Source organism: Corylus avellana, chromosome ca2, assembly GCF_901000735.1.
Source record: "Corylus avellana chromosome ca2, CavTom2PMs-1.0".
Lineage (NCBI taxonomy): Eukaryota > Viridiplantae > Streptophyta > Magnoliopsida > Fagales > Betulaceae > Corylus > Corylus avellana.
The window spans coordinates 4,182,653-4,198,402 of record NC_081542.1 but is presented as its reverse complement, the minus strand read 5'-3'; the positions used below and the strand labels follow the sequence as shown (position 1 = coordinate 4,198,402).

The window sequence follows — 15,750 nt, the reverse complement described above, 5'->3', positions numbered from 1 at the left end:
AATTAAACCACTTTTCTATCATTCTTCCAAAAATACCTCTATTTTCTTAAATCAAAATTTCATGCAAATTCTTTCTATACTAATTGAAACTTACTATATGTATTTTAGAATTTAATCAAAAATTATTTTTTTTAATAAATTCATTCATTTTTTAAAAAGAAAATAGGGGTATTTTTGGAAGAATGACAAAAAAGTGGCTTAATTGCAATAAAATTGTAGTTTGATATATCTAAGTGTCACATCTGTCAGTTCATGGGTTTTTTTTATTTTTTTATTTGGGAAACAATTCATAAGACTTTTTTTGAATACGATTGATTGTTTAGGAAACTTACGTATATTTAACCATTTTTTTGTTATTCTAGCATAGATGATCCCATTTGAGAATGGTGTGTATTAATTTGGGATTAGGAGATATGATTGAATGTACGTGGATGAAGTGCAATCATGGTTACTCAAATTTGAAGTGAAACATTCTCTTTTTCTGGTAATTAGTAAATCCATGGAGTTTCACCTGTGCAAACACCCTCTTGCAATAATTAAGAACTGTTTTCTACTTTTCTCAATATTAAGCATCAAGCGCATATATATATATATATATATATATATAATATGATATGATAGGCATACTTGATTTTCCCTACTATATATATATATATGATATTATATTATTATTATACGGATAGAAAGCTGAGTTGTTGGTCACGCTTGGTTCCTAGCTATGGCCAGATGCATAATTTGGATCTAGGCTTCCTTTTCTCTCATAAATATCATATCCAATGTGGAAAATGCATGTACTTAATTATATGGGTGAGTTGTATATCTTTGCATTTAACATATTGCTGGGTTTACCAACATTTTCAAACACATCGACACTTGCTACCATACTTGCGTCCTCCGCTTAGAAAGCTCGGAAATTAAGTAAACGAAAGTGCCATTTTTTGCATCTACAATGCTGCATTTTAGGCCGCAGCCAAACTTTACACGGGCTGCATTCCCATCTCATCCACTCCATCCCCGTTGCAACCTCTTTTTAAAGTTTCTTTGTACGTATCCTACTTAAAATAATAATAATACTAAAATTGCCGGGTTCATTCAACTGGCTAGCTAGCTCTCAAGAAGCCTAGTTTTAATGGGTAGTACTGTACTGATCATTTGCAGCTAGAGTTGGCCAGAGAAGTTCAATCTTTCTGCAGAAAGAGATCAAATTGTGATGTTTTATAGGTGTTCCTTTGATCTTCTTAAATATTAGACCAAGTTTCAGGTGGTTCACATTTGGTTCATTAAGCAATCAGACCAGACATTTGATCTTGCAGAAGTGCTTGAATTTTTTTTTATATATATATTTTTATTAAATGAATAAGTTCCAATGAAATTCTTCAAAAATTCAGACAACTTTTAATTAAATCTTTATAGATTTTAGAGTTTTTGGGCTCCTCAAGACTCAATATTTCCTAATCTCTTAATATTATGAAACTTCCATTTGAGTTAAGGATCCAGCTATAAAATGCTAATTAAGAGATTTCACTTAATAATTTATAATATTCCAATAACTTAAAATTTGGAGGCTCCCTAATACCTATTCCAATATATATGGTCCCCTCCCTCCCCACTCAAAGATAGTATAAAGAGAGGTATACATGGAGGAGACAATAGATATAGCTTCACGAACTAAGATTTTATTAAACCCAACATATTAATGGTTTAATAATCACAGCAATTATCCTCATTTAGATAAATATGATTCATGAAAATTTTACTCTTAAGAAAAAAAGAATTTGGATTAACATAAAAAAATATAAAGTAGAATTCTAGGATCGATTCCCCTTTTTTTTATCTGAAAAGAAAAAAATAAAAAATAAAAAATTAGGCAAACATTTAGAGACAAAAACAGGAGTCAGGGGCACGTCCCCCCGATTTCAAAATGTATCTTTAAAAATATTTATATATATTTAACGATACATATATATTTCCTAAAAGGTAAGTTTGGCTCCTATCAAAAATAAAATAAAATATGAGCGGGTCTCAGGACCCCTGGTTCTGTATTTGTTAAGATGAACAATATAAAGTATAATACTAGGAATCAGGTGTAACAGACTACCAACTAATGAGACATTTTACTTCCTTTGTAATAACTTATCTAGACTCTCAGGTAATTAAAAAGTCTAGCTAGCTGCCACCAAACCACCAAACTCATACTTGTATAAACGGTTCAATGCAGCTAGGGTTTCCCTCATGTACTCACTTCTTGTATTATCCTGTGTGGGAGAGCTAGAAGAAAAGAAAGCATGATGAATATTCCCATTTCACTCCTATCCAAAATGTGTAGATATGAAATAGAAATACAAGGAGTTCATGTAAAGGTGAGTATAGTAGATCGAGCTGCTCTTGTAGATGCACATATTGCAGAGCTAAGGTCTTCCTTTGAGAGGCTGCCTTGTGTGGCTCCTCTTGTGGCATTTGATATTAAGTGCATCCCAAGATACAATGGTGCAGCTTTGTTGATTCTCTGTGCAGGAAGTCACTGCCTCATAGTTCAGCTCTACTACATAGATTCATTTCCTGGATCTTTGAAGAGGTTTTTGAATGATCAAAATGTGTGTTTTGTGGGAGTTGGAGTGCAGGAAAAACTCAGCAAACTGAGACATTGGCCACAGATGTGTGGGTGTAAGACAGGTGTAGAATTGGGTCATTTGGCTGCTAGGGTTCTTAAGAAGCCCAATCTTGATGATGATGGGTGTGATTTAGTTGAGTTAGCAAGTGAAGTTGGGCTCTTCTATGGGGAACCCAAAAGTGTTAATAATGCTTTCTCAGACTGGACTGCTAGGGTTTTTTCACATGAACAGGTAAAGCATGCCATCTATGATGCTTATGCTTCTTATATGGTTGCAAACAGTCTCTTGAGTTTGCTTTAATTAGCTAGGGTTTTGTTGGCCTTGTTTTGTGGGCTTTTTGTGTATGATTTTGTATGGGTCTGGTGTTTTCTAGGTTATGTTTCCTTAAAATTCTATGTTGGAGTACTTATGGTGGGTGTGATCTTTTAAGGTTCAGTACTACTGCTTGAGATTATTTTGAGAGAATAAAAAAAAAAAAATTCAATGCTAGTACGTTATTTGGCATTACTTTTGTTTGATAATATCTATCTACTCTTTGCTCCATGCATTATAACCAAGATTAGCTAGATTTTTATTTTATTTTTTATTTTTAATGGATGAGTGAAAATAACGATTACAATAGCGACCCATTGAAATTAAAGGGGGAAAAAAAAAATTACATATAACCAAAATAAAGACCAAAAAAATGATATTATCCAGTGCAACAATCCATTCCACAGCTTCAGAGACAATCCTCAAGAGAGAGAAGAAAAAAGAAAGTAAGAAAACTGCCAACGATATCAGCATAGATTTCATGAAATTCAAGCAAGATCTTATTGGCAAAAATAATAAAAATCAACATTTCATTATTTTCTTAAACTTGGTTTTGTTCATAGCAGATTTTGTCATGTTGGGCTCCTTAAATCCTCCCCAGATGTATAGTTTTGGGATCCTGCAGTTATATATATCATATGCATGATCCAACGGCTGCTACTGCTGGGGGTTCTTAAGAAGCCCAAGCTTGATGGGTGGGATTTAGTTGAATTAGCAAGTAAATTGGGCCGTACTATCGGGAACCAAAAGGTATTATTAATTTTTCCAAATGAAGAGGTTAAGTAGGCCTTTTATGATGCTATCTATAAGAATTTTGGTCTTTAACGATCGCAATATCAACAACGACATTCTCTACATGGTCGTCGCTAATAACCAATTGTTATAAACGACATTTTATTGGTTGTTGCAAATATACAAGTGAGAATATCTTTTTTTACGCCCTCGAAGTTGAATAAATTTTATAGTGGCGACATATTGCTTTGAGCGACGACAATTCTTGTTGCTAAAATGAAAATGCGTAAATTGAATAAAAAAAAATGTGAATAACATATTAATGACGACCTCTATTATGCAATTATCAACGACTGCTAGAACATATCATCGTGGATAGTCTAAGTACCAAAAAAATAAAAGGCTTATACCAAATATACATAACAACAACGACACATTGTGGTCGTTGCGAAGATATTACCTATTAAGACCATTTGTCATTGTTGATAATAATTTATCAATGACAATTACGATGTGTCGTCGTGGATATTCTGTGTAAAAAAAAAAAAAAAAAAACTTATATATAAGAAAAATGCTACACACGTACACTTTTACTTTCAATTTCCTAAGTATACACTCTTTGATGTGAGTCATATGATACTAAAAATTACCGTTAAATTTTAAATGAATCACTATTATATAAAGTGATAATTTTTAGTAATGCGTCCAAAAAAAAAATGTGCAAATAAAAAAACATATATAAATGAAAATGTATGTAACATTTATCTATATAAATTATGTATGAGCGGCAACACGTGTTGTCGTTGTTACCTATAAGTATAAGCGCCAATCCAGTTATGTCGTTGCCACTAATTATATATCAGCCACGTCATATCAAAAAGTTTTTCAGGGGAAAGAAAAAAACAAAACGCGGGAACGAGTGAAAATCCGCACCAAAAATCAAAACCCCTCGTCTCACTTCACTTTTGCCCTAATCTATATTTTTTCTTTCTCTATCGGAAATCTCTCTTTCTTTCTCTCCGTCGCTGAAGCACCATCGGCTGTGGCCATTTCCGAGGACAATCGGTGAGATTTCTCAAACTGTAAGAAGGAGGACCATCGGAAAGATTTCTCAAAGTGCAAGGAGGAGGACCATCGGTGAGATTTCTCGAAGTGCAAGGAGGAGGACCATCGGCGAGATTTCTCGAAGGAGCAGTAAAACTTTTAGAGTCTCGTTCTTGGCCATATCGAGCAGGTTTGTTTCGAGCTCTGAGTCACTACTTTTGGGGATACCTCTAATTAATTCATAGCACTAGTCATTAATTGTTAAATTATTTTCATTTTCTGGTTTAGCTCTAATGTTGACAAATTATTAGTGTGGGGTGTAAGACGTATTCTTTGTTTCCAAGTGCATTGATTGCATGTATATGCTGTGATGTTCTATGGTGGTTTCTGGACTGTTCATAAGCTGTGCTCTGATTCTGCTCTGATCCGTGCAGGTGAACGAATGCACATCAGTCTTGCTACGTTTTGCAAAGAAGACTAACATCCCCGTTCGTTTGGTGAGGATACATTGTTCAAAATCTAATCAATTTTCAGTTTTTGTTACTTGATTTACATTTGCTGAAGAATGGGATTTCTTCCAATTAATGCTGCTAGGTTCAATATCGGTCCACATACTAGTTCTGTGCTTTTCAATACTCTAAAATGTGAAGGGAAGCCAAAATTGAAATTCTTGGGATGCATACTAATTATTATCTTCATTTTCACATCTAGGTCGAGTGTTAAATGTTTTTTTTCTTGAGTCCCTTAAGTTGCATTTTGCCAGAGCTGGGGTCTCTATATATATAGATATTTTTGGGCATGTTTGCACATCAAAGTCTGAAAATTTATGGTTGTTTTGAAGGATAAGTGCTTGATAATGGACTGTAATTTGGAAGCAGATGACTCAAACAGATGTTGGCTCTGGCAGATGATCAATTGGTCATTTTTGCTTCATTATTTGGTGGTTTGTTGCATGTGGGAGCCGATGATATTGTTTTGCTGTTTGAATTTGAAAAGTTTTATTAGTTTCGAAAGTAAGAAGATAGTTGTAATCGTCAATCTTCATTATATGTTTTGCACTTCTTTACAATTTATGTTTGCGTTTCTTCATTGTATTGCAATCATGCTGAATTCGGTGCCAAATGGTTTTTACTTTCAATCGATTATTTTCCTTGAAACCTAAATGCTTGAATAGATGCCAAATGCTAAATGGTGGAGCGTCACACTGAATGTTTGCATTGGCACCAAGTTCAATGAGCAAACCTACCACTATCAATCCTAAGTAACAAAACAAATTTAAGAGATAGCATTGATCAAATTAGAAAAGACAGAGTGTAGTACTATTTCATGACTGATTTGTCTTACAGCTTACAGTGAATCAAACAATTATTCTTATTAAACTTGCAACAAACAAGAGCTCCAAGGATGAATCAACTCTTTGGAAGCAATCACCTAAGAGTTAAACAACCAAAAATGCCAGGACCAGCCCATGAAAGAATCTCCTTATCTTTATGATTACTGCTGAAAAGATAAAATTTTGCAGGCTGGACATACTTAATTATTACTTTTAACCTAAGCTAGTTTATTTCCCTTCGAAAGGAAGCATGTATGGCTCAAGGCGTGACTGTTGTGCTGCTGCTGGATTATTGGCCCTTTCTGCTCTGAATGTGACATTTACTGCATGATTGTTTTTTATTCCAGTACTTTATAGTTGTCAGTTTTAGTGTGTTCGTGAATAAAGTTGTCTAATCTTGGCCAATTTCATAGGACAAACCTACAAAATCTTTGCTTAGCTGTGCCTAGTTGGCATTTTCTGAACTATTACTTTTCAGTTAGGCCCCCATATGGATGTAAATGAAACTTGGCTTAGGGTCATGCTTTCTATTTTTACGAAAAGTTCAGATTTGAACAAGAAAAGTAATTCATTAGAAATTGAAGCTTTTGAGAAGCTGTTAATAAAATGGTGCATCTGGAATTTCCCTATTGCTTTTAAAAGTAATTCATTGGATAGATTTGATAGGATGAAGTGTTCATGTCGTGATTGTGCAAATTGATATTATGAGCATATGAGCATGGTGGAGGATCAATGGATATTTCATGGGAAAGAAGATTGATTTAGTATAAATAAGACTACTTAGCATAGTTTGAAGAATGCAAGTATAGAGTATTGATGAGGTTGAAGAAATGTTAGATGATGTTGGTATGAGGACATTTACGGATGCTAATACCAGCAAAGAAAGCGAATCAGGGGTCTTTTTCATAGCCACCAAGGAAGCACGTGTGGGAAATTAATGAGAAATTGATGGTCGTGTCTTATTGAGGACATCCCTTGTGATAATAGTAATAGGCTGTGCCAGGACACGACAGGAGGTTCATTTATTTATATATGTTTGTAAACTACCAAAACCCTGATTTGACACTTTTTTGTCCCTCACTTTGCTTGGGCCCCAACCCAAACGTGACCAATTTTGTTTTGTTTTTTGGGGCTGCCTTAGGCCAAGGCCGGTGGTTGTTGGACTTTGACAACTCAAAAGTGGTTTCTCTGCTGTCGTTTAGTGCCTCATTTTCCAGAATCTCCCTCCCAATTCAATCCACTTACTATTAGGGTGCATTTTTGGGCCTCTAATTTTAAAAAATATATAAAAATATTTTTTTCAAACATAAAAGACTGCTCTAAAGTTGGTTGACCAGTCAAAGAAAAAAAAAATATTTTGGTCTTAAATGGAAATAATAATAAATTAATGTTGGGTTATTTACCAAAAAAAAAAAAAAAAAACACACACACATCTGTAGGCCGGAAATGGAAACATTGAATCCAAGCACAACACAAGTGCTTGGCAACTTCAGAGCCAAATCCTTTTCAAGGCCGTGTTGGCCTGAGATTGGTTGAGCTCAACCTATAAAAGTAGTGGCCCTAAGACAATCACGTGGTCAACTTTAAGTTGTAGCCCTAAAGTAACTGGCCTTGTTTGCTGAAGATCGGCTATGTTTGTGACTTTTTTTTTTTTTTTTTTTTTTTAAATCCAAAAATTTGTAGAGTCAGATAAGCCATTATACGAATTATTGACTTAGAAATAGTATAGAAGAAAATTAGAATATTGTAGAAGAATATGCGTTGTATTGATCAGAATTGTGACACGTCACTTGGTGCAAGTGCAATGACAAATGGCACATGGTGCCAATTTGTGAGAATCAGATACCACTCACTCAGAAATTGAAATGTGGAGTGTCAGCCTACAAAACGTGCTACAAGTTATATATATATAACTTATCCATTTATCATACATTATTTTATACTAGCTAGGTGATATAACGTGTTTTAAGTGACATTTCATGTTAGTCACTTAAAAAAAAAAACGTAAAACATTCTTCTCTAGGTGAAAAATGGGTATGAAGAAGAGCATTCATTTTTTTTTTCTCTTTTTAAAATAAAAATATTAAAAAACAACTTGAAACATAAAACATTTAAAACTATATATTTTTATTTATATGTCACATCACAATAATTTTTTTTATTTTTTATTTTTTATTTTTTTAAAAAACATATTAGCGAAGGTAGTCATTTTCGGCCGCGGACTCAAATTTTGGAGGATTATGGCATATCATGTCCTTAAAACAAAATAGACATGTAGCATGTCCCATTTCTAGCTAATTAATGCAATGAGGATTTGGTTCATTAGGCTATAATAGCCACAAGGTTGCCTTCTCTCACTCCATTTTTTTTTTCCAATGTGAGAAAGGGAGAAAAGGGGGGGTGAATTACAGAAACAAGAAATACAAAAGTGACAGCGCCATCCTAAGAACAGTTGGGAATAGGTTGAATAAATGACTCGACCCATCAAGAAACTAATACTGCCAAAAAAGGCGATTTCAAACTAGCATGGGATTATCAACATGAACCCCTACTGAAATAACGCAACCATTAGTCTCCCTCCTACTTATATATGATAAGATTGATTTTACAGTGTAAAAAGAAAAGGCAAATATATGATCCTATTGGTGGACATAGGTACATAAACCAAGTGTTGGAAACTTTCTAGTATATATTCATATTTAGACTTAAAATTAGGTTTGGTCATTGTCAAAATTAAGATCGATCTCTCGCCCGTATTTTTACCCGACCGAATAAAAAATTGTGATTCCGTCCTTAAATGGCCTGTGAGATCTAGCAGCAAACAATGTACGATCAGAGTAACATATATTTAACATGGGCTTTAAATTGTGCACCTAAGATTCAGAAATGTATGCATAGAAATCATAAAAAGGATGTGGTGGGTGATGGAGACCAAGGATATTACACAACGAATCACACCAGTCAAAGCAGAGCTGGACGTGTAGGGAGGTTGGGCAAATGGGCAAGGCAGCAGAATTTCTTCCAAGGAACCATTACTAGTTGGTGGGGTTGAGACTTGAAGTAGCAATTTTCATGGTAGTTTACTCTTCAATGCACCTCACTTGTCCCTAAGCTATTGCTAGTTAAGTCTTGGACAAATGACAAAAATTCTAACCATGAAAGGAAAAAGGCTCGTACTGGCATCTTACTCAATCAAATATTGAGGAATAATTCCACATTACTTGTTGACAAGATCTTAGGCATGTTCATAAGGAGTGAGCAATCTTCTCTTATCGAACCGGTTTTATAAGATGAATTAGGCCCACAAATTTCTTTCATCAAATGGTCGCTAAAGTTAATTTAAGGGTTCTTAAATAAGCCATTTGTTGCATGTCTGATACCAATCGATCACTGAAAATTGAAAAGAGGAATAATCGATCACTTTAGGGTTTTTGGCTTAGTGATTGATCATGCAGGCCCAACAATGGCCGAAGTCTCAATTCAAGCTTTTTTTTTTTTTTTTTTTTTTTCAAGTTTTGATGTCGAATGTTGTTCGTTATTAATCCTTAGTCATAATTAAATATTTTTTAACCCTAGTTTAAATCAAAGTATTACAAATAAGGTTCCTTTAATTCTTTCCATCAACTTAAGTTTTACCCTTTGAATCCATAAGAATGCAAGAACACCTGGCCTAGAGACATCAATGCTGAAGGGTTCCCCACATAGGTAGGGCAGCCCCAAAAACAAAGCTAGTGGATCATTGGGTGCATCTTTAGGTTTATTCAAGCTAGAGAGAGAGAGAGAGAGAGAGAGAGAGAGAGAGAAAGATGGATAGTTTTTTTTTTTGAAAAAAGATGGATAGTTAAATGAAGGCACATGGATGCATGTGAATCATGGTGTATGTAGAAAGAAAGAAATCAATGAAAGCAGCAGAGTCCACAGATAATATGTGATTTTTTGTTTGTTGGAGAGGCAAAGCCTACAATAAACACAACACACGTATATACATACGTGGTCCTTGACTCAACCATGAATATGATGACCAATTTGGCTCAGAAAAAAGCCCTTTTGATAGGGATGCCACTCGGCCTCTACCTGTCTCGATCCAAAAATTGACAGCTGGGCAGTCTTGGTTGCGCACGTGTTGGCCCCTTAAATTTGGGAAAAAGGTTTGCTTCTTAAGGGTGACCAATACTGCTTCCTCCACCTGTCGGTCCCCTAATTCCTTGTCTTTTTCCACCATAATAAATTAATAATAATGATAATAATATTTGTTCTTCTTACAACAATGCAGATAAATTGCTTCAAAACCCATAGAACCATTTCCCTATTCTCTTCACATCACATGCAAGCCATTGTTGGGGGTCAGTGCACTTGAAACTGTAGGGCCTCTTTTGCACATGATGTGAGGCTGGCTTTCATATGACCAATTTGGCCTATGCCCTAACTTTTTTGGCTGTGGGGTTCCCCTCCCCCCATAACTGGCAAATTTAGTACCCCTACAAATATCCACATCTACCACAGAGGATCTCACTCTTTACTTTCAACTTCACTTTTCTTTTTTCTTTCCTTTTTCCCTCTTTCTTACCATGCTCATGCTCAGATAAAGTTCACCACCTTGTGTGGCTTCATGTTCTCCAAAAGGACTACAATAACTCAGTGCATCATATTTACTTCCTTTTATAATGCAATACAAATATGCTATTAATTAAGATGTTTTGAGTCAGGCTGGCAATTTTTGACACAACCCGTAAATTTAACACTAACCGATCACCAAATTAGTAGGTTAGTGTTGAAGGACATGACCCTTTTAATTGTCACCCTTAATTTTGAGAGGCTAGTAATGTTTGAACAAGATTCTTTCTTTTTTTTGGCCAAAAGATTCAGCTGCATGCCCTCTAATTGTTGTTGGATCCTAGGGGAAATAAACAAAAAGGACATTGGAAGTTTAAAACCAAAACTTACAGAGAGATTGGTAACTGACTGTTGAGAAGCAATGGGACATAAAAATCTGAAAGCCATGCCTTGTCAGGAAACATTCCACAGGCAGGAATGGGAAAAACCAGTCCTTGGTTGTCTGAGTAGGAGCAGTAGGAATGGGCAAAAACATTGTGTTGTGTGAATAAAAGATACATGTTAGGTTGCAAGTTGTTGGCATGGCAAGGATTATCATGGTCTTGTTTTGACTGTAGGGATGGATGGCTTTTACCTTTGAACTAATTAGTAAGAAAAAGTCACATGATGCTTAAAAATCCCTCCTACCTCCTAAGTCTTAACCAATATACCTAATCACATTATATTCTTTCATTCTTTTATCCTTTCATACTATATATTAACAAAAAAAGGAAATACCATTTGAACATTAGTTATAGAACAAAGGCTTTTTTCAAATTGAACTAAAAAAATTTATTTCAACCGTCCAAAATGCGTATCATACTATCATGCATTTTTAAATTAGAAAAAATTTCTCCAACCCATAGTTGTAGTTATAAGAATTGCTCTTATTTCTTTACACTGCGATCTGGCTTTTTGTCTCACAATTCAATAAATATTTAATAAATTGTTATATGACTGCAATATAATCTCATCACCATTGAATCAGCTGTACTAGATTAGCATATCAATATACAAAACACCATTTTCATTTTTATGTGATAATGTAGTGCACTGTCCATTGAGACTCTTTTGAGCCCACGCACATGCATCCTTGAAAGTTTGAAACTCTCACTCTCTCTCTTTCTCTCTCTCTTTGCGTTTATTTATTTATTTTTTTAATAATTATTATTATTATTTGGAACCTAAAAGGTCACCAATTTCCATTTTCACCCTTTCCATGGCACAATACATAAGCTTGAACGCAAAATTATGATTTTTCAATTCACCCCCAAAACCCCTACAGATTATCCAATCAGAACAAAACAGCAAATTATCCTTTTGCCCCAATAAAGAGACCAAATTAATATATTAAAACTTTGCCGGCCAAACTGTTTGCCAATCGGCCCCTCACGCTAAGCACTGTCCGAAGAGAATCAATTTGGGTAGCATATTCAATTCAAATGAAGTATAAATTATTTAACAAAAAAAAGAATTTAAAGATAGTGGAGCTCCAAAAGAAGAAAAGGTCATGTACACAATAAAATACATGAATTTATAAAATCCATAAAACAATATTAAAAAGTTTAAAAAAAAAAAAAAGAAAAAAAAAAAAAGAAAAGAAAGAACACCTGGCATGGTAAAGCCAGGGCCATTATAACAACGAGCCAGGGCTCGAGCCGAGCCGATCGACCGGCGCCCCGGTGAGGAGCTCCGTGAGCGCGGTCATGGCTCGGACCTGCATCTCCAGAGCGGCAATGTAATCGCTCGCTTCTTCCAGAAGGTTCGGAAACGAGACCTTCCGGCAACCGGGAACCAACCGGCTTAGAACCTTGGCTTTCCTCTGCACAGCCGGTAAATGCCTCTTCTTCGCCGGTCTCTTTAACCGGCTAGAGCCGGTCACCTTCCCCACCTTCGCCTTCTTGTGCTTGTTGCAACCGAGTCTCAACCCGAGTCGACTCGTCAGAATCGCCCGGCTCCACCGTGTCCTACCCTTGGCCGACACGGCGAGAACCCGGTCCGCCGCCGCCCGGACCTCGCGTCCGCCGGAGACCTTAAAAGCCTGCGAGGAATTCCGGCGCACCTGCCGGAGAGCCTCGAAAAGCTTCGTGGAGTAGATCCTCTGCTCCCTGTCGGATCTCCACCTGGTTTCGGGTCCAGTATTCGGATCTCGCGCTTCTTCCCCGGTTTTCCTCCTCTTTTTCCGATTCGACTCCTCAAAATTTAACTCGGAGATCGAAGACGCCATAGAAACGAATCGAACCGCAGCCGCAGTCTTGAGTTAAGAAAGCTTACAATATTCTCTGTATAAACCTGCGGATCAAAAACAAGTAACAGCAAATCAGAAACAAAATTCAACAACCTGTTCGATTTCATCCACCTCAAAAATACATATATTTGAAATGGAGTTTGTAGCAAAGTATTTCCCGATATACCTTTTGGAATTGGAGTGGACGATGAGGGTGAAGAAGATGGAAATATTTTTTAACGTTGTGATGAATGAGCGAAAGGCTTCGAATTCGCCTGTTTGGCAAGAATTTCGAGTTTTTGGTTTTTCTTTTGGTAAACAAGAGAGAAAGAGAGAGAGAGAGAGAGAGAGATTGTAGGAAGTCAGGGAAGGTGAGGGGGAGGCTTTAAAAGCAATCACGCCTTCCTTCGTATTTGCCCTCCCGTTTTCGTGCGCCGAGGTTCTCTATCTTTAAAATATTCAATGTCAGTTTTAACTCAAAATATCGGAAATAAATATTTGTATTTATTAATTGTTGTGAAACTTGTGAGCTTTGCTGGATTCACCTTTCTTTTATTATTAAAAATACCATTTTGTATTTTCTTAAGTTAAAAAAAATTAAGAGTGAATCCAACATATATAGTCAATTTAATGGGCTAGGCGACTGCTATAATAGCGTCAAGAATGCAAAATAACATTTTTCTTGTTGTATGAGAAAGTTGGGACGAGAAATATTTAACACTCTTATGTGAGCTCTGCATCTCGAGCTATTCGGCACGTGGGCTCTATTGATTTTTTCTTCTCTCTTTTGTTTTCTCTTTTCAAAATAAAAACATTCAAAAACAACATAAAATACAAAGTACTTACAGAACGCTCAAAATTACTTTTACTTTTATGTCATATCAGAACTTTTTTTTTTTTTTTTTTTTTTTTTTTTGTTTTGCTCGTCCTAATTCATGTCTTAAGATGGGTACTAAGATTTTGATAGACTTGGTTAAATGTTCCCAATAGTTTCAATGTTTGTAGCCAACCCAAATTCAGTGACCCTTTTGCAGGCATTTTCCTAATATTTTTTATAAATTTTATTTGCAAATTGTGGTTTAGTTTTAGCAACCATTCACTTAAAAATATCCAACTTTGATCCTTGGTTTTGGATTACTAATGATGTGGACTTCTACTGTTTGTTTTTTTTATTAAAATAAAAAACAGTAAAAACTAAATAAAATAAATGACAGCAAATTGCAATATATTTGTAGTAGTGGGAAATGATAACCATGGATTGAATTAGCTTAACACTCAAGTTTAATTAAATAATAGTGGTAGACAGAGTAGAGTAGGTAGTAAATATCAAAAGAGACCTTAGATTGATCTTGCTAGTGATTGCCTCATCCATGCCCAAATTCAACCTTGATTGATTGGACAATGGGGATGGTGGACAACTTGCCCAATTAATTGTACTTTTTTTTCTATTCAATTCATCTATGTAAATCAATAGAATTAAAGAGAAAATTGAAAGAAAACATGTGCATCAAATGGCTTGTTGATGGAATCATATTACCTTGCACACAAAGCTAAGAAATAATACTAATAATACTACTACTAATAATAATAAGATTACATTAGGCCAACCAAAAAGGCTTAAACCCTGATTTGGTGCGACATAATAATTTAGGAAGGGACTTGGGAGTTAGGAGGTGTTTGGTGATATATTAATGTTCTTTGTACGCCACCCAGCAAGTGAAATATCTTGTTCTCCCAACACACAGCATCAAAACATTTCAAATGTGCGAATTTGAGAAGGGAAATTTTCTTACTTCCTGGTTTAGCTTTTTACCAAACGTGCCTGCAGGCTGAAAACGACCAATCAAACAGTGGCATGCCGCCTATATTCAGACGGTCAGATCGAACCGTGAAATTTCAAAATGTTAGCGGGTAGCGGGTACGACATTATTTTTTATCACAATTTTTTTAAAAAAGATGAAAGACCTTAAGAAAAATAAAATGAGAGACGCTATTTGACATGCTATAAGAATTTTTTTTAAAAAAAAAAAGGTGAAAAAAGTGACGTAGAACATAAAAATTTGATTAGTAATTTTATATCTCATAAAGCTAAAAGACTAATTTTTAATTTTTTTACCTTAGGCTTCAATTTTTATTGAACCGGCCACGGAACGGTATGTCGGGAATATTAATACTTTAGAAAGTGTTATAAAAAAAACTATATAATATAACATATTATTGTTACTTCACCTTGTCCTCTAAGGCAGGTACGGAATGCCCTATTGAATGTTTGTTGAAGGCCACGCAATAAAGCTCAGAAACATTGAATGGGTTCATCTATTAATCTGTTGCACATTTTAGAGTAAAAACAAATAAAAGTTAGGGTTCGTAATTGGCAGTGGTTGATGATATGGAAAAGAGTTATCGGATAATAAAAGCATGTGTTGGCTTCTGGCAATTGGGTTTTGGCATGGGGCCAGTGGAATTTGTTTTTATGCTGAGCAATGATTAGTGGGTGATGCACCACAACATAAATTATAGAGAAAAAAGGAAAGCATGTGGTTGCTTTCATGGCACTTTCTATCATCTGGGCCTTATATTTTGTTCTTTTACAGATGGGGGAGGGAGGGGGGATTTGGACTCACCCCCACTTTATGGGTGTGGTCAGGCTTGATCCACATTGCCTCCAAATCAAATTCTGTAAATCAATTTCTGTTTCTTTCTGATTCTGAATGCAATCAAATTTCTGATCTTCTCTGATTTTGGGAACCCTGAATTGTAACAAAGTAAATTGTGGTATGGTCTTGCAGAAACCCTAATAATTAGATGTCCACATAATCAGCAGACCAAGAAGAAAAATAATAAAACCCTAGAAGATTCCGATGAGCCCCCATTGCCAATGACATGCCAGAGAGCTT

The 15,750-nt window shown here is 35.4% G+C and overlaps 2 protein-coding genes and 1 long non-coding RNA gene across 3 annotated transcripts; 2 read left to right on the top strand and 1 right to left on the bottom strand.

Moving 5' to 3' along the window:
• Positions 1–2,318: 2,318 nt before the first annotated feature.
• LOC132168552 (uncharacterized) lies at positions 2,319–2,912 on the top strand. Its single transcript, XM_059579548.1, has one exon. The coding sequence runs from the start codon at positions 2,319–2,321 to the stop codon at positions 2,910–2,912; it is 594 nt and encodes a 197-aa protein (XP_059435531.1).
• A 1,646-nt stretch (positions 2,913–4,558) lies between these two features.
• Positions 4,559–5,771, top strand: LOC132172433 (uncharacterized). The gene is made up of 2 exons (XR_009439138.1): positions 4,559–4,890; positions 5,135–5,771. It is a non-coding gene; the product is annotated as an uncharacterized LOC132172433 (long non-coding RNA).
• A 6,335-nt stretch (positions 5,772–12,106) lies between these two features.
• LOC132171692 (transcription factor bHLH149) lies at positions 12,107–13,294 on the bottom strand. The gene is made up of 2 exons (XM_059583074.1): positions 13,041–13,294; positions 12,107–12,918 (listed from the first exon to the last, which is right to left on the bottom strand). The coding sequence occupies exon 2, from the start codon at positions 12,851–12,853 to the stop codon at positions 12,260–12,262; it is 594 nt and encodes a 197-aa protein (XP_059439057.1). The 5' UTR covers positions 12,854–12,918; positions 13,041–13,294; the 3' UTR covers positions 12,107–12,259.
• Positions 13,295–15,750: the final 2,456 nt, after the last annotated feature.

Bases quoted from the DNA above. Each gene is read 5' to 3' on its own strand.
- LOC132171692 (XM_059583074.1), bottom strand. From the start codon at position 12,853: ATGGCGTCTTCGATCTCCGAGTTAAATTTTGAGGAGTCGAATCGGAAA.
- LOC132168552 (XM_059579548.1), top strand. From the start codon at position 2,319: ATGTGTAGATATGAAATAGAAATACAAGGAGTTCATGTAAAGGTGAGT.